Here is a 16,884-nt window from a genome sequence, read left to right as displayed (position 1 = left end):
GCATTTCCGGGGCAGCGCTGCACGCCCCCACCCGTGGCGGTGCCCTGGCAACGCGCGTGCGCCCCGGCAGGCGGCGCCAGCCGCGCCTGCGCCAAGATGGCGGCGCCCAGCGCGGCACTGCTGCTGCCGGCGGCGGGGGCCGCCATGCCTGCGGCAGGCGCGCGCGCGCGGCCGGCGGACGGATGTTGACGCCGTGAGGGAGCGATGGCGGCGGCGGCGGCAGGGCCGGGGTTCGGGCCCGGCGAGCGGCAGCGGCGGGTGCAGGCGCTGAGCGCGGCGCTGCGCGGCCGCCTCGGACCGTACGAGCCGCTTCTGGGCGCCCTGCAGGCCGCGCTGGTGTGGGAGCGGCCGGGCCGCAGCGCGCTGTGCTGGGCGGCGGTGCACGGCCTGTTCTGGTGAGCAGCGGCGCCGGCACCGGCACCGGGCCGCGCAGGGCGGGCGGGCGGCGGAGCGGCTCGGTGCCGCGATCGCCGGGGCTGCGGGGGCCCGTCCGAGCTCCCCGCGGCGGCGGGGCTCGGGGGACCGCGGGGTAGCCGCCCCCGGGGACGAACGGGCCGAGAGGAGCCGCGGGTTTGGGCCGCGGCACGTTCCGGACAGGAGGGACCTGGGAGCGCTGGGTCGGCTGGGACAGCCCCGTCCCCTCCGCGTGCTCCCCTTGTACCGGGGAGCATCAAACTAACCGGGAACACCCAACTTGCGCTGTCGCGGTGCAGAGAGGGCAGCGGGCACCGCTTGCCTGGGATAGGGGGCTGTCCCGGGAGAACTGACACGAGCAGACCAGGGTCCCCCGGCAGCTGCCCCCCTCAGTGCTGACTGAGTACCACCTGCTGAGTTTTCTCTCCAAGTGACTGGTTGGTTTTGGGTTGGTTTGTGTTACCTGTTTGTGTCTCACACAGCTCTGGCTGGTACCAACCGCTTTCATTTCTTCCCCACAGGTTCTTTGCTCTGACTTCCCTTCGTTTGCTTTTCCTGGTTGCGTTTACCCTCCTAGTAGTAGTGTGTATAGACCAGTGGAAACATAAAATCTGGCCAGAAATTGGAGGTAAGTTGCAGCATTTGAGCTGATAGCAGCAAATCAAGCCCTGTTTCCAGCCCCACGAGTACAGGCTCTGTAGTGTCTGCAGTTAAATTGTTGAAACTTGTTTTTTTTGCTTTGAGGGTCTAGAAGCCATCAAGAATACTGCAGGCATGTTCTTCCTGGAGCTGGAAAATTCTAACCTGTGTGAACATAAGACCTTTGTGTGCTTGTGATTCTGGTATTTGTCTTGTAATCCTGAACCACGGGGTGTACGTGACCTAGTGCAGGTCTCAGGCAGCGATTCACCTTCTGAGCATTAAGTAGCAGAGCAAGAAATTGAAGCATATGTAGAACTCATCTGGATTTCTCCTGAGAATCCATAATAATCCAGTTTAGGATGAAGATGAGTCCCAGCCTTGCTGTTGAGCAGAGATTTCTTTGGGAGAAGAGGCATCTGAACAGCTGTAAATGAAGTTAGTCTTAAGCTTTCAGTAACCAAAGCAGTTATGTCCCTCCTTTGTGACATTAATACACTGATGAACGCCCCCATTCCAAACAGGTTGAGGTCCCTTGGCTTTGCATGGATAGGTTGGTTTGGAGCAGTGTAGGGTCTGCATGCTCCCAGGGCTGGTTCCCTGACTAACCAGCAAATTCAGCTCTCAGCTTTCTGCTTCAGCCCATGTTCTCTGTAGTTCCTGGGAAGACATTAAAACTTTCCTCAGTTTTGGAGCTTGGCTCAGGCTCCCTCTTAAGTGGCAGTGTCTGTCCAGCTCTTTCATCTGCCTGATTTTGATCTCTCAGGATAGATGGTACAACCTTTGGTCACTTTTCAAGTCCCAGCCTCAGTGAGAAAGTATCAAAAGCCTTAAAACCCTGATGCCTCCAGCCTGCAGGCTATTCCTGCTCCCCAGCTGGTATGGGGGAAGGGGAAGTGGTGTTTTGGCCAGAGCAGTCTCCAGTGTCCAGCAAATACCAAGGAGCAACAGGGAGACTCTTGCAGTCCTGTACTGCCACACGTACACACTCAAGACGTGTTATGGAGTGATGCATCTCCATCCTGTAATTACAGTTAATGTCTTTTCCAGGTGTTCCCCAGCTCATTAAAGCTTTACTTAAATCCCAAGAGCTACGCATTCCCATGGCAAATTCCTTGCAACTAATGTAGTGTCTGTTCTTAATATTTTAGTGGCGAGACCTGACGAATTAGACAATGAGAGGTAGGAAACTAATTGACTCCTCTGCTGTGATACTTTGCTGTGATACCGTGTCGTTGCCTGCACAAGCTTGGAATATCAGCTCCTTGGGGCGAGGAGGAGGGGGAGAAGGGAGAAGGGAGGATGGAGCCTGGGACGCTGTCAGGCAGTCATGAGAAGTTTTTGACTTGCCCAAGCCTTTGTATTGTACTTCATCTTTGCCTCATACCAGCTTCCAGTGACGCTTGCTTGATCCCCTGCCCCCTGAAGTTACAGGCGCTGCCTTGGAAGCAATTCCTCTTGTATGGGCCTCCAGTAGCAGGAAAACAGCATTTCTGTGGGAATTAATGAAGTCTTCTGAGACTTGATAGGGAATGTTAGACAGGCTTGTTCCAGCAGTTGTTCCTGCATAGTTATGGTCTGACTGCTGTGTTAATAATGGGTTGAGAAACGCTGAGGTGTTGCCTCAGTGCTCACACCTGCCTCTCTGGACACGCCTTCCTGCCGCCACTGCCAGGCTGTGCTGGATGTCAGCACCTGATTAACTCACCTGAGCTGGTGCCAGAGGACAGTTGTCTTTATTCAATTTTTTAAGAGGCCCAAGCACAAAAGGAATTGCTCTTCCTAACCTTCAGGTACTTGTGACCAGCAGTTAAGAGGCACTAACAAAACTCACCAATTCAAGGCCTCCAAAGTAACTATGAAGTGAGGTGCAAGGCTGCTTCCAGCTGAACTCTTGGAGGCTACAGTTGACCAAATAACTGCAGAAAAAGTAAATGGATTCAGTTGATTTGCCTCTATACTGCCCGCTCCCTCCAGCAGCATGGAGGAGTCCAGGCCACTGACTGAAATTCCTGCTCCTTGGCTGCTGTGGGAGCGCTGGGACACTGGTAGAGCAGCTATAGACAAGCTGCTTTGGGCAGGGCAGTGCTTGGAGGGCAGGTGACCCTCATCTCTAGAGCTGTGTGCTGGGGAGGAAGAAGCATTGAGACAAGCGTTTGTAACAAGGGACTTCAGCACTGACATTGATGCAGTAATATCTGTTCCCAAATTCTGCCTTCACTGCAGCTGGGGATATGTCCACCCTCGGCTGCTTGGACTGCCAGAGCTCTGTCACCATTTGGCTGAAGGATGGGTGGCTGGGACCAACTTCTTAAATAATCTCTTCATTTTCAAGAGGCAAAGCCCTGGCAAGGTAAGAATGTACAGACCTCAGAAATAACCTGTTTGGTGTGGAGCCTCTGTTGACCACGAGGAGCCTCCTGTGCTGGCATCCAGTGCTGACTGAACATGTTCAGGCATGGGAGGTTGCCATGGGAGGTCTCCCACAACACCGTGGCTGTTAGGTGGTGGGGAGGAATGGAAAAGCACAGGCAGAATGATCCGGTTCTAGAGGAGGGAGGAGAAAGTGAGGCCACTACTTAACCTTGGAAACTCACTGTCTCCCATGTCTTCAGTTTTGCCTTCTAGTGTGTGGAGTCTTCACTTTCCTGGCTGTCCTTGGCCGGTATATCCCTGGACTCTTGCTCTCGTACTTGATGTGTAAGTAGATCTCTGTGCCAATACAGACTTACGTGTGAAAAGAGGGATCTGAACGTGTGAGGGATGGGGCTCCTCTGCGCAAAAGGAAAGCTTTTGTGTGAATGGCTTTAAAATTTAAAATAATACATTCTGCCTGGAACGTGGCCGTTCTTAACCAGGACTCGAAGTCTGGTCTGGAAAGAACATGTTTGAGTGCTTAGTAATCACAGATCTGAGCACTAACTGGTTGGCCTCTCAATTTTGTTAAATTGGCAGAGGCGATGGCACCAGTTCTCACAGCCTCCTGCAGCACTGCCCTCAGTGCCCAGACCTGCCGTGCTCTGTGTGTCGTGCTGCATCACAAAACGGGCAGGATGTTTGCCAAGCAGCATCCTGACCAACCTTCTAACGTGCGTTCCCACTCACCCCAGTGCTCCTCGTCCTGCTGTGGCCCCTGGCCGTGTACCACCGGCTGGGGCAGCGCATGTACCTGCGGCTGGAGCCGGCTCTGCAGCGGCTGGACTTCAGCGTCCGGGGATACATGATAGCCCGGCAGCGGGAGAGGCAACGTGAGTGCTGTGCCATTTCTGACCCCTCAGACCTTGGTCCTTGGTGCCTGAGATGGGCTGTGAATGGAGCCCCTCGGCCCTGGCAGGGGGTAGGAGTGCATGTCTGGCATGGCAAATTCTTGGAGCTGCCTTGGGAAGGGAGCGAGGCAGCTCTGCCTCCACAGCCACCTCCCAGGGAGCAGCTGCCGTGGGCTCTTCACGGCGCTGAGCTGCTCCAGTTCTCGGCTGCCAGAACTCTGTGTTCCATGTGATGGTTGCGCAGGAAAAGGAGGAAGGGTTCAGTGCAAGGGAGTGCTAAAACATGTTCATCTCGGCAAAAAAACCTGCCGCAGCCGCAGTCAGGAATTATCACAGCTCTGCTGCGGAACGGAGCTGGCTCTACTGTCCAGCTTGGGGTGTTGTGGTTCTGCACAGAGCCCTATCCCAGCAGCAGTAACAGCTTTGGCTCTGGTTTCTGGCAGTGCGTGCCCAGGCCCTCGGTCAGGAGCCCACGGACGATGGGAGCGACAGTGAAGAGGAGCTGGCTGCATTCTGCCCCAAGGTAACGGAGGGTCTGGGAGAGGAGAGAGCTTGGCTGGACAGAACAAACAGAGTAGCTGAATGTGATGGGAGAGCAGATGAGGACATTCCCCTTCCAGAGAGGTCTTTCCCACTCTGTCCCCACTCAAGGATGTCCAGAGCTGCTCATGCCAGCTGCAGGCTCCTAGGCTGGGCAGTACACATGAATGAGCCTTAGGTAGCAGCCTCCTGTGAGGGCCGGGTTTAACTAGAGGCCACTGGATCATCTATTTTGTCTTGGGGCACAGGAATAAGCTCTCCAATGCTGATGTTTTCAATTTTATCTCCTATTTCAAAGCTGGATGACTCTCTGGTCGCCAAGGAACTGACCATCTCTGACTCGGAGCATTCAGATGCTGAGGTTTCCTATACTGAAAATGGGATGTTTAACCTTTCGAGGGGCCAGACTCCCCTGACAGAGGGATCAGAAGGTGAGAGGAAATGGGCAGCTTGTGGAAGGTGTGGAATGCCAAACAGGCGCCAGTGTGACGGATTGGAGGGCGGATGTGTTGTTACCTCATGTCCTTCAGGTCTGGCTCTTTGATGTCAGCCTTGCTGCTGCAGATGAGCTACAACTGCCTGTTTTGTTCAGAGCGTCCTCCTTCATTCCTGTGGTGCTTGAGTAGAGCGACAGCAGCTGCTCTGCAAAGGCAGATCCAGCTCTGCCAGTCTGACTGTGGTCACAGAAGCAGTGTGGTTGGGGGTGTGGGTGCTCCCCTCTGGCAGGTGGCTGGTTTGGCACCCGCATTCCTTGTGAATGAGTTGGGAGATCAGTGGGATCTGAATAGCTGGGATGGGGAGGAGGGCGAAGTTGAGGAGCGTGTGGTCTGTGAGATGCCAACAGTCTGCCCTGGGGAGGTGCTGGCCCAGCTCCTGATGGAGCCTGCGGGTGCTGGGCGAGTGCCAGCATTTAAAGCACTTTCTCCTCTTCCAGACCTGGACGGACACAGTGACCCAGAAGAATCATTTGCCAGGGATCTCCCTGACTTCCCTTCCATCAACCCAGAAGCAACTGGCATAGATGATGAAGACGACACCAGCATTGGGATCCCAAGCCTGGCATACCGCCCACAAGGGACAGAGGATCTGCATCTCCCGTACGACCAGGAGGAGTCTGGCGCGCTGCCGTCGGTGCAGAATCTCACCAACAACATCGCTGGCTTTGTCACCAGGGGGATGATCCAGCTGGCACTGTCAGGAGCCCCTCAGCCAGGCTCCTCACGCAGCACCAATCCCCAGAGGGGGGCAAAGACTCACCTCAGAGCAGTCAGCTCGGACTTGGACACTGATGCCGAAGGGGATGATTTTGAACTGCTGGATCAATCTGAGCTGAACCAGCTGGATCCTGCTGGCTCCCGAGGCCAGTAAGCCATCCCATCACTTCCCTCTGGTTTTCTATTGCGCGTCACGGAGGGAATCCTGGAAGGAAAAGCCTTGCACAGTTCTCTCAATCGTCTCCTGTGAGTCTGAGTGACGTGACAGCCAGTCCTGGCTGGGAACATCACTGTGACTTGTGACTCTGTAGCCTCGCTTGGATTTTAAAATAAAGGACACTGGTAATCCCTAGGGAGAGACATCGATGGGATAGGTCCACAATCACCCTGTGCTGTCTGTCAGGATGCTGCCTGCTCTAAACTTCCTCACCTAAGACAATAAATGTGGTGTCTGCAGCTCTCGAGGCCGGTGGGACCGACGGCATTGCCAGGGACAATCGTGCACTGACCTCTGGGGCTGATGCACAACCAGGGGAACAGGACGGGGCCCTTCAGGCTTGGTGTCTGGGACTCAGTGCAGTTCTGTCTCAGACAGCCATTCCCTGCTCCTAAAACATTCACAAATCCAAGTCTTCTCTCCCAGCAATATCCAGCTCCAGGTGGAACCAACCCCCTTGCTCCACTGTGGACGTTGTGCAGCTGCAATGTTTTCCTTGCACTGGCCACTCCCTCGGCTCCAGCTCCTCCTGATGCTGTTTTTTAAGAGCTCAATGGCAATAAGACACCTGCTGTGACCACCGGAGTCCTGCAAGAATATCCACGTGTGGCCCCTGCTCTTGTGTTGCTTTCCTGAACTAACAGCCTTTCTTGAGAGCCAACTAACACTTTGCTAGAACCCCCTGTGCTCCTACCCTCGTGTTCCCGTGGGCAGGGCCGAGGTTTCCTGGAGGAGGGAGGCAGTGGGACAGGGGTGCCTGGGCAGTCGTGTGTCCCTCTAGCCCTATTGTGTCCAGCCTTGTGCAGGCAGAATCCACGGACAGGGGACACCAGCCTGGGCCTCCAGTGACTGAGCAGCTCATGCCCACTGCGGTCCCGTGAACAAACCAGCAGCCCCCGGGGAGAGCCGCCCCTGCTGTGCCCGCCGAGCTCCCCCCCTTGCTTTTCCTAAGCCATAGACCCGGTTCTGATCACGTTTGTGCAGCCAAGAACGTACCTCGGCAGGGACCCCGTTACCGGCTGCTGTTTGTCTGACTTCGCCTGCCCGAGCGCGTCCGCCGTGCCGGGGCCGCGGCCAGGGGGGAGGCGGGGCGGGGTGGCAGCCTCAGACCCGGGAGCGGGGGTCGGTAACGGGTTATTCCCCACGGGGCGCGTTGCGGTGCGGAGCCGGAGCGCGGGGTCTGCGCTGCTGACGCCGCGGCGGTGGGCGCCCGCCCGGGGGGCGGTGGGCGCCCGCCCGCCCATCCCGCGGGGGGCGGGGCTTCACCGGAGCCCCGCCTCTCCGGGGCGCGGCTGCCCCGCCCATCGGCCCGGGCGCTGTTCCCGGTTGGACGGAGCTTGCGGCGCGCCGGAAGTGCCGCGAGCGGCGCCAACCGGGAGCGGAGCGGGGCGGGAGGAGCGGGATGAGCAAAGGGCGCGAGGCCGCGGCGGGCGGTGAGTGCGGGGCGGGCCGGGGGAGCCCCGGGCGGTGGGTGCGGGAGGGGGGAGCCCCGGGGCGGCCGCTGCGGTGCCAGAGGAGGCCGCGGTGACCGGAGCCGGTCCCCCAGGAGGCGGCGCCGCCGCCGTCCTGCTGCGGTACCTGCGGGAGCAGAACCGTCCGTACAGCGCCCAGGACGCCTTCGGGAACCTGCAGCGGGAGCACGGGCTGGGCAAGGCGGTGAGCGGGGCCGGGCTGGGGCGGGGCGGGTGCGGTCCCGGTCCCTGTCGCGGCTGACGGCGCGTCCCCCAGGCCGTGGTGAAGGCGCTGGAGCAGCTGGCGCAGCAGGGCCAAGTGCGCGAGAAGGCCTACGGGAAGCAGAAGATCTACTTCGCCGACCAGGTGAGCCCCGGCCGCGGGCGCCCTCTGCCCGCTCCAGCCCCACCTCTGCCCGCTCCAGCCCCACCTCTGCCCGCTCCAGCCCTCCCTGACCACCGCTCCCCGCAGGAGCAGCTCCCGGCCGCCAGCGATGCCGAGCTCCGCGGGCTGGACGAGGAGATCACTGCCCGCTCCGCACAGCTGCAGGCGCTGCAGCAGAGCTGCCGGCAAATGGAGGCGGGTGAGTGCGCCCGGGCGGCCCCGCGGGCTCAGGGACAGGCTCAGGTCCTGGCTCTGCAGCCACCGGGAGGGCCCCCAGGGCACAGCTGCCTGTGCCCTGGTGCCGGCTGGCAGCCCGGCCGGTGAGTGGTGCCGCCTCCCCAGAGCTGAAGGACCTGAACAGCTCCATGACAACCTCCGAGATGGCCAAGGAGATCGAGGCGCTGAGGAAGGACTGTGCCAGTTACACGGAGAAACTGGAGAGGATTAAATCTGCCACCAACCACGTGTCTCCAGAGGAAAAGGAGAAGGTAAAGAGCTGCCGGGGCTGAGCCTGGCGCTGGGCTGGGCCTCCACCGGGATCCAACACATCTCTGACGGGCATTCCCAACGTGGTGCTGTTGGCAGGTGTGCCAGGAGCAGCAGCTGTACCGCCGGGAGTGGCGCCGGAGGAAGCGGATGGTACTCACTGGGGGCCTGGGGTCGGTGCTGGCCCTGCTGGGACAGGCCCCCCACAGCCCCTCACATGCCCTGTCCCGTCAGGCCACCGAGCTGCTGGACGCCATCCTGGAGGGGTACCCCAAGAGCAAGAAGCAATTCTTCGTAAGTACCGAGGCTGGAACCTGCCTGGGGCTGCTGAGCCAGGCCCTGACCTGCCCTGACCCACCGGTGCTGTACAGGAGGAGGTCGGGATAGAGACGGATGAGGAGCATGGCGTGGTGCTGCCAGCGGCCCTGTGAGGGGCTGGGGGAGCCTTCGCCCCGGGGAGAAGCTGCTGCTGTGGAGCTGCTGCTGAAACTTGGCTGTTGGGTTGTTCTGTTTCTTTTTTTGCAGGACCTGGGTTCATCCCGTGTATTTATGTGTTTAAAAATTCTTTTGCAGTTGGAAGGGTGGTGGGTGGGAGAGACTTGGCACTGGCCCTCTCCTTGCAGAGGGATGTTGTTTCTTCCTGCCCCTCAGCACAGGGAGCTGCCAAACTGGGGTCCAGTGGGGCTGAGGAGAGGTGTGGGGGCACTGGTGCTGTGTCCCTGCTGTTCTGGTAAGAAAAGGGATGTGGGGGAGGTGGGGGTCACTGGTGCTCCAGTATGGAAAGAGTGAGGGACTGTCAGGGCTGCAGAGCTCTGTGTGTGACCCAGCCCGTTCTCGCCCTGTGCCTGAGTGGTCACACAAAAATATGATCCATTAAACACCAGAATTTTGGTTCAGCTGTGCTTCCCTGTGGTGTTTGTCTGTTCAGAGGGTGTTGGGGCAGGGTTTAGGTCCTGAGGGGTGGGAAGGGTGGGAGCCAGCAGAGGGTAACATGAACCACAGAGGCTGGAATGGGCTTCTGGAAACTATTGGCTCTAGGGCCCAGCTCTAGGAACACAGCAGCAGAAAAATCACTAAAACATTCAGCAATATTTAATTACTTTTCTCAATAGAAAAATACATCACTTTCATGTGTGAGGTCTGTAAAACTCCTCATCCTCCTCCCAAGGCAGGAAGCAACACTCCCTCCTCAGCTCTGGGAACAAAACAGCCTGAAATAAACACTCCCTGGCTGTGCCCCTGGAGCAGGAGCACAAACATGGTTATGGAGAACAAATCTCACTATACCATTACTCTGGGCAGTGACCAACCATCACCTGGGCAGAGCTGTGACCCAAACTGGGCGTGAGACAGGGGCAAAGGTGTCCCTGAGAGCAGCTGCCTGCACAGCTGGCACTGGCAGCACTCCAGGACCGTTTCAGTGATTTACAAAAATAAAAACCAAATCAAGGCTGGTCATGGATGTGTGCGTATAAAAATTCTAAGGAGGGGCAGCAAGTGCATGTGGCCACATTGTGCTGCAGCTGCAGAACATTCTGTGCAGCACAGCCACAGCCAACCCGAGAAGGAGCTGGATACAGTCCAGCGCTCGCAGGAACTTCCTGTGTCCCTACCAGGGAACCCACAGCTGCAGGAGCACCCTGGCACTGAGGGGCTCATCCTGCTGCCAGCACACCCAGAACACAACAGCTGCTTCAGAGGGAGGGGGGAGACAGCCCAGAAGTTGGGGAGAATCTATTCCTACTGTTTCACCAGAAACCCACCGTTTTTAGCACACATTCATCACATTTCCCCAGCCGGGGTCAGCGGGGCTGTCGGAGGCCTGAGGGCACAGAGCAGAGCTGCTCCAGGGTCAGCTCTGCAGGGAGAGTCAGTGGCACAGGCAACTCCACAGCACTGCCTGAGCCAGAGACTCTGCCCCCAACTCCTCTGCTCCACATCCTCTTCGCCTCCCCTCTTGCCCAGTCCCTACCAAGAGTTGGAGCAGCCGTGTCTGCACGGCCGCCGTTGGGCTTCGGAGGGAATACAATAAATAATTCAGAAAAGCTCAAAAACAGCCACGAGGGAGAGGGCCCAGGAGGGTGCCTGTCCCCCAGGCCCCTGGGCAGGAGGTGCCCCGTCCCCACGGGCACAGAGGCGGCGGAGGAGGCTCAGTAGAGCTGACTCTTCACCTGGTGCAGAACCCCGATGACAACGTCCTGCAGCGTCTGCAGCAGAGAGGGGACATGGTCAGTCAGTCCGTAGGCAAAGAGTTGCCCCCATGCCACTGTCTCTCCTCCTGGGCCATGGCACCAGTGCTCACCTGGGGCTTGCAGTGCTCCTCGATCCAGCTGAACACACATGCTGAGAGCTCCTGGAAACTTGTTACAGAGATGGAGGCATTGAAGGACTGGAACAGGGAATCCATGATGCCTTGGAAAACATTGAATTTCACCTCATCAGAGACCTGGTCCTTCCCCTCGTTTGGGTTGTCTTGATGAGCTTTCACAATCTGCTCATAGTTCCTGAAACAAGTATAGGGCCTCGAGGTCAGCGGTGAGGCGTCTGCACCCAGCTCCTGCTCCTGGTTCTGAGCTCCTGCTCCCAGGTCCCACACCCAGCTCCAAGCTCCAGGCCTGTTCCCAGCCAAAGAACCTCTGGACGACCCCCTGGCAGCTCTTCCCTGCAAGGACATGGGGGAACAGCAGGAGGAGGGCACGACCCTGACAGCTCTTCCCTTACACTTTCATGATCTTCAAGGCCATCACATCTTTCCTGAGGGTAGAAACTTCCTCCTCCTGCTTCTTCTTTTCCTTGTGCAGGAACTGGATGTAGTCAATGGCTGAGCATGAAAACACAGAGTGAGGATTTGGGAGCACACACAGGCCCCTGAGACTCCCACAGGAGGTGCCCAAGCAAGGGTAGCATCAGCTTCTGCTGCCCCAGTTCCCCTGGGGCACAGAGGCAGGTGCAGGTGAGCAGCACCTGAGCTCCCCAGAGCCTCATCGCACCACAAGGTCCCAAGGTGCTGAACTCTGCCCTGCACAGCTCTAGGGAAGCATTCTGGGAGATTGACAGCACCTCCTTCCATCTCCCCACCCCTTGGGACTCACTTTTCTGGAGGACAATGGCCTTGCTCAGCTTCTGGGAGCCGATGGAGAAATCCTGCTGCTCGCAGGTGGGGACGATGGCCTGCAGGTCATCGTAGCCTTTCTGGGGGGAAGCAGAGCCACAGCGCGTGGAGTTCACCCTGTGGGGCTGGGCCCACACCCAGCTCCCACCACAAAGCCCATCAGGGCCAGGGCAGCTCCCAGTACACGAGGAGCCTCCTGGAGAGGGCAGATCCAGCAGCTCCACAGGGGTAGTGCTGGGTGGGATATGGCTCTCCCCTCACCTTGATGGCGTCACGGCGCTTCTGCTCAGCCTGGGTGTGTGCGCGGCGGCGCCGGTCCTTGTACGACTCCTTGTAGGGCTCCTGGTGGTAGTCGCTGTCCTCGTCATCTGTGGGGACAGGGCACAGCCCGGGGTTGAGGAAGCAGAAGCACGAGGGGGCTGTGGCAGCTCCGGGCCCAGCACAGCCCCTGCCCACTCAGCTCCTGCAGGCTGGGCCAGGGACAGTGCCCCGAGGGGCCCCACCGACTTCTCCCCTGTCCCTGTGGAGCTGCACAGGAGGCACCTGCTGTTCCCACCACCTCCCTCCTCCTCCTCAGGGTGGGAACCCTGCCCAGCCCCCTTAGCGCAGGGCAGAGCTGGAGCCCGGCAGGTGCTGGGGCTCCCCCGAAAGCAGAGACACCGCGGTCCCGGGGGCCAAACCCCACCTGTGTTGGGGACAGAGGAGGCGCTGGTAGAGCCGATGCTGTTGGCCCGGGACACTATGCTGCTTTTCCGGGCGTTCTCCATGAAGAGCGCTGAAAGAATAGTGTCCTGGGGTTAGTGCCCAGCGCGGGGTGTCACCGGGCGCAGGAACGGGGGGCGTCCCCGGGTGGCCGCTGCCACCCTGGCGCGGGGGTGGCACCTACCGGAGTCCAGGCCATTGTCGCCGTAGGCCGCGTCCACCTGCGCGGGGCCGGTGGAGACACGTCAGCGGGGCCGGGCTGCGACCGCGGCCCGGCCCCCGAAGCCCCCCCGGACCCGCCCGAGCAGCGCCCGCCACCCCCGGGCTGCGTCCCCGCTGGGACCTCTGGCTGCCGCCCCCCACACAGGTATCGACCCTCTGCGCGCTCCTCGCCCCGGCGCTCACCCCGCCCGCCTGCCCGCCCTCCATGGCGCCCGCCCGCCGCCCCGTGGCCCCGGCGGCGCTCCCGGCCCGGCCCCACCTTCCCCCACGGGTCCTCGCCCCCGCCCGGCGGCTCCGCCATCTTCCGCCCGCCCGGTCATGTGACCGCCGCGGGGGACGACGGGAACTGCGCCCCGCCGCGCGCCGCCAGGGGGCGCCCCCGCCGTAGCCTCTGTGTGGGTGTGACGTCATGGCCAGGACACCGTCGCTGTGACTTATCAGTGACGTCATCGCCGCCGTGCGTCCCCAGTGCGGCACCCCCGAGCCCCGCAGCGCCGGGGGCCACGTCCATAATGGCAGCTGGAAGGGGCCGGGGGCAGCCCCTGAGCCCCTGTGGTGGTGGGTGGGGGGACAGAACCGGCAGAGTGACATGGGACCGGCACACGGACACGCACAGTGGGAGCAGCCTCTTTACTGGCACCCAGCAAGCCCTGCAGGGTCCCCCGCACTGGGGGACGTCAGGATGTCCCAGCCCCTCTGTGGAGCTGGATGGGCTCAGTGGGCTCAGTCCCGCGCTGCTCCGTCCGCCGGCTCTCGCAGGGCAGTGGTGGATACGGACCCTCCCGGGGCTGTGCAGGACTGCCCCTCACAGGTGGGGCTCATGGTTGGGCTCTGGGTGCAAGCGCTGCTGCAGCAGGTCCCAGGCCTTCTGCACCTGCCAGAGAACCACCCGGGGCAGCACCTCAGAGCCCATGAACCCTGAGAGCAGCACCTCGGCATGGGGTCACACAAGGGTCTCATGCCTCCTCTCCCTTCCCAGCTGCATCTACATCCCCAAATCCCTCCCTCGTGGCCGTGTCCAGAGGCAGCCTCGATGGTGAGAGCGCACCCAGGTACACAGTGCCCAGCCTGGGTACAGCACTGAACCCTCTGGTCCCCCAGGACACCCCCAGTGCTGCGGCACCCCGGGCTCACCTGCCGCCGGGTGACATCCGGCTCCCAGAGGGTGCAGAGCACCACCTGCGCCCACTCCACCCGCTGCCTGTTGGTCATCTGGCTCTGCAGCCGGCAGCGAGCGGCCTCCTCGCTCAGCCCATCCCTGGCCACGATGCGCCTCACGGCCTGGTAGGGACAGAGGGGACACTCAGAGGAGGCTGAGGACCAGCTCTGGCAGCGAGCAAGGGGCCCAGGCCATGGCTCACCTCCTCCTCTGGGATGACGGCCGTCCACACCTCGTGGACCATGTCCTGCCACCCGGCCTCCAGCAGCACAGCAGCATCCAGCACGCACACGGCCTTCCCTGTGGAACAAGGGGATTCCTCAGTGCCTGGCCATGGATGGAGCGATGGTTCCTTGGCTCTGGCCCAGCCTGGGCTCAGTTTCCCCCTTCCTGCAGCACAGACACTTCACTGCTGAGCTGAGGCTGCGATGGAGCCGCCCCCAGTACCTTGAGCGTTGGCCTCCTGGATCTGCTCCCTCGCCATCCGGGCTATCTCGGGCCACACAATGTCTGTCAGGCTCTTCAGCCGCTCCTACAAAGGACCAGGGCAGGATTCAGGATTTGGTCCCTTACCCTCAGAACTCCTGGGCAGCAAACAAGGGGATGGTGGCTGTCAGCAGTCAGAGGGCACCCAGGAAGGTGGGGGGGTATTACTTTCCTTGCCCTGCCACGCATAGCAGACCCTCAGCACCCACATGAGACCCATCCACCCAGGGGACCCCTCAAGCTGCCTCCTCTTGGGGCTGGGGCAGCACCAGAGCCACAGGCTGAGCACTGGCCCTGCCAGCAAGGCCAAGTGTCACTGAGCTCCCTCAGGTACAAGGGGCAGAGAGCACCAGCTCCACATACATCGGGGCTGTTGCTCCACACTGGGTGAAGGAAAAGCATGGGATAGAGGGCAGCAGCTGCAGGGCAAGAGGACTATGTCCAGCACAGCTGCTGACTCAGCTACAGAGACCAGATCTGTCCTGCCCTTTCACTGACAGGAAGTGTAGCCAGGAAGGTGTCATCAGTTCAAAGGACTGAAAACTAAAAAGCCTCAACGGAAGGGGAGAGCTCCCCTGGCTCATGGGATTAAACACTGAGTCTCTGTGCTGCTTCTACCTGGTTTCCAAACACTTTGGCCCCAAGGACTTTCCTGTTAATCGTCCCATCTTCGTTCAAGATCTCTGCAAGACAGAAGCACAACAGGTTTGGCAGGAGCAAACCCAACTCCCACCCCTGGGGCAAGCCTGGGTCAGGGAAACAGCTTTGGCACAGGGCTCTAAATGGGACACAGAAAGGGCCTGTAAGACCTGACCTGGCAGCTCTTCACCTGACTCATGAAAAGGACAGGGGAGAGCTCATCCCAGGCAAACAGCAGCCCAGTCCAGCCTTCCCCACCAGCAGTTCTGACATGGGACACATGACATTTGGGGAGCCCAAAACCCATGGGGCAGGAGGGGGACACAGGCCAGGGCTCCTTGGAATGTTGGGACACCCCTCCCTCCCCCTCCTCCTCCCAGTCCTCCCCACAACCTCTGGTGGCTCTACCTGCCCCAAAGGCTGCCACCACCTGCTCGTAGGCCGGGCCACCAGGGACATAGACGGCGTGGCCCAGCTTGTCGGCATCGATGACAAAGGCGCCCAGGTGCCCCAGGAGTTTGGCGATGGAGGTTTTCCCACTCCCAGTGCCCCCAGTGAGCCCAATCACATACGGGTGTGATGGCAAGGCCGGGTCTCGCTAAGGGAAGAAGGAAAGCCATGGCAGCAAGCGGAGGACTGGGCTTTGCTGGAGAAGGATCCCAATGCCCCAGCCTGGAGATGGGCATGAAAGGATCTGGCCTGCAGAGCAGCAGGAGCACTGCCAAACTCTGTGGATCCCAAGATTCCCACCCCTCCTCCCGGGCACACCGCTCCCATCGGAGCCATGGTTCTCCCTCACCCGTGGGGGCTGCAGTAGCGTCCCCAGCAGCCTCTGCCGGAGGCTGGAGGAGCTGATCTTCTCCTCCTCGTTCTGTCGGTGGTCAGGGTCCTTCATCAACTGGATCTCGTGGAGAGCCAGCTCAGGGAGCCCCTGAGGAGAGAAGGAAGCCCCAAGGACCATCAGCCGTAGGAGTGTGGCGGGTGAAGGGGAGAACTGAGACTTGATTTGCCCCCAGGCAGTGGCAGGCAGGGGCGAGAGGGGGGCAGGGGCAGCCCTGGGCTCTGGCGCGGGAATTACGTTTTCAAGTCTCTTCCTATTCACGGCCTCCCCTCCCCGGCGGGTCTCCTCGCTGACCACCAGGCACTGCAGGTCGGGGTCTGTGACTGAGGGGCCGAAGGGGTCGGCCAGAGGCACGATGTCGTAGCTCAGCGAGGGCTTCACGTCCTCCAGGAACTCGCGGAGCTTTGCCGCCCGCAGCTCGTAGGGCTCGATCAGCTCCGGCAGAACCTTGTCTACCAGGTGCCGGGAGGGTGGGGAAGCACAAGAGTGACAGAAAAACAAGACCAGGAGAAGGGAGACAAAACTCGTCCGTGACTTTGAGTGGCTGCTCCCTCCTGCCCTTGCCCCCGCTGCACCCACACACCTTGCTAGCTGTGGACAGGACACCAGGTCCCCACCGGGTACCCAGTGTCACCTTGCCTGAGTGGCACCACTTTGGGTGGGTGGCTGCCAGGACCCCCCGTGTCAGCGGTCCCCCAGACCACCGCCCTGCCCCGGCCAGCACCGGGCTGACCCCTCGGCCACCCCGGACTCACGGCGGAGCAGGTCTCCGTCGGCCACCCCAGCCAGGAGCCGCCGCCGCGCCAGGAGGCAGCAGGCGCTGAGCAGGAGCCGGTGGGCGCCGTGGAGCCGGTCGAAGGTGCCGCCGACCGCCACGTCCAAGAATTCGGGGAGCGTCGCGTCGGGATCCTGCCCGGGGTCCCCCTCGGGGTCCCCGCCGCCGGTGTCCTCGCCCAGCAGCAGCGCGGGCAGGCTCGGCGGGCAGCCGTACACGGCCGCGGCCAGGCGCTGCAGCCCGAGCTGCACCGGCTCCGGCGGCCCCGGCGCCTCGGCGGCGGCCGCCAGCAGGACGCGGGGCGGCCGTGCCAGGCGGCGGCCGGGGCCGAGCAGG

General features: G+C 60.8%; 5 protein-coding genes across 8 annotated transcripts in view; 2 read left to right on the top strand and 3 right to left on the bottom strand.

The window, feature by feature from the left end:
- The first annotated feature begins 189 nt into the window (after nt 1-189).
- Nucleotides 190-6,529, top strand: RETREG3 (reticulophagy regulator family member 3). The gene is made up of 9 exons (XM_027704174.1): nt 190-395; nt 936-1,042; nt 2,205-2,235; nt 3,280-3,406; nt 3,669-3,753; nt 4,164-4,301; nt 4,763-4,842; nt 5,158-5,290; nt 5,794-6,529. Exons 1-9 carry the CDS (start codon nt 205-207, stop codon nt 6,225-6,227), a joined length of 1,326 nt encoding a protein of 441 aa, XP_027559975.1. The 5' UTR covers nt 190-204; the 3' UTR covers nt 6,228-6,529.
- Nucleotides 6,530-7,570: 1,041 nt separating this feature from the next.
- On the top strand, nt 7,571-9,508 carry PSMC3IP (PSMC3 interacting protein). Of its 3 annotated transcripts, XM_027704193.1 has the most exons (9): nt 7,571-7,723; nt 7,837-7,946; nt 8,019-8,108; nt 8,214-8,325; nt 8,469-8,614; nt 8,712-8,765; nt 8,847-8,906; nt 8,984-9,022; nt 9,388-9,508. In XM_027704193.1, exons 1-9 carry the CDS (start codon nt 7,693-7,695, stop codon nt 9,487-9,489), a joined length of 744 nt encoding a protein of 247 aa, XP_027559994.1. In that variant the 5' UTR covers nt 7,571-7,692; the 3' UTR covers nt 9,490-9,508. The 3 variants fall into 3 exon arrangements, with proteins under 3 accessions (XP_027559994.1, XP_027559995.1, XP_027559996.1); XM_027704194.1 differs by having other exon boundaries at nt 8,019-8,129; nt 8,172-8,325; nt 8,984-9,502; XM_027704195.1 differs by lacking the exon at nt 9,388-9,508 and having other exon boundaries at nt 7,604-7,723; nt 8,984-9,191.
- A 174-nt stretch (nt 9,509-9,682) lies between these two features.
- MLX (MLX, MAX dimerization protein) lies at nt 9,683-13,135 on the bottom strand. 2 transcript variants are annotated; one of them, XM_027704196.1, is made up of 8 exons: nt 12,908-13,001; nt 12,611-12,647; nt 12,410-12,499; nt 11,986-12,092; nt 11,705-11,804; nt 11,334-11,433; nt 10,915-11,116; nt 9,683-10,819 (listed from the first exon to the last, which is right to left on the bottom strand). In XM_027704196.1, exons 1-8 carry the CDS (start codon nt 12,947-12,949, stop codon nt 10,763-10,765), a joined length of 735 nt encoding a protein of 244 aa, XP_027559997.1. In that variant the 5' UTR covers nt 12,950-13,001; the 3' UTR covers nt 9,683-10,762. The 2 variants fall into 2 exon arrangements, with proteins under 2 accessions (XP_027559997.1, XP_027559998.1); XM_027704197.1 differs by lacking the exon at nt 12,611-12,647 and having other exon boundaries at nt 12,908-13,135.
- Nucleotides 13,136-13,259: 124 nt separating this feature from the next.
- On the bottom strand, nt 13,260-16,874 carry COASY (Coenzyme A synthase; the record flags this gene model as incomplete). The annotated part of the gene is made up of 9 exons (XM_027704183.1): nt 13,260-13,522; nt 13,783-13,929; nt 14,010-14,107; nt 14,255-14,339; nt 14,912-14,976; nt 15,341-15,530; nt 15,732-15,863; nt 16,011-16,225; nt 16,529-16,874. Coding segments are annotated over 9 exons (1,347 nt in total), but the record flags the coding sequence as incomplete, so codon positions are not given.
- The window catches only part of ATP6V0A1 (ATPase H+ transporting V0 subunit a1), a 39,182-nt gene continuing 38,643 nt past the window's right edge, over nt 16,346-16,884 (bottom strand). The window contains exon 23 of the transcript XR_003537412.1: nt 16,346-16,356. The gene's annotated coding sequence lies outside the window, so the exon portion shown is untranslated. The remainder of the gene's footprint in view (nt 16,357-16,884) is intronic.

This window comes from Neopelma chrysocephalum, unplaced genomic scaffold, assembly GCF_003984885.1.
Source record: "Neopelma chrysocephalum unplaced genomic scaffold, ASM398488v2 Primary Assembly neopelma1_258, whole genome shotgun sequence".
Classification (NCBI taxonomy): Eukaryota; Metazoa; Chordata; class Aves; order Passeriformes; family Pipridae; genus Neopelma; species Neopelma chrysocephalum.
The sequence above is the reverse complement of the archived record's forward strand: the minus strand, read 5'-3'. Positions and strand labels throughout refer to the sequence as shown.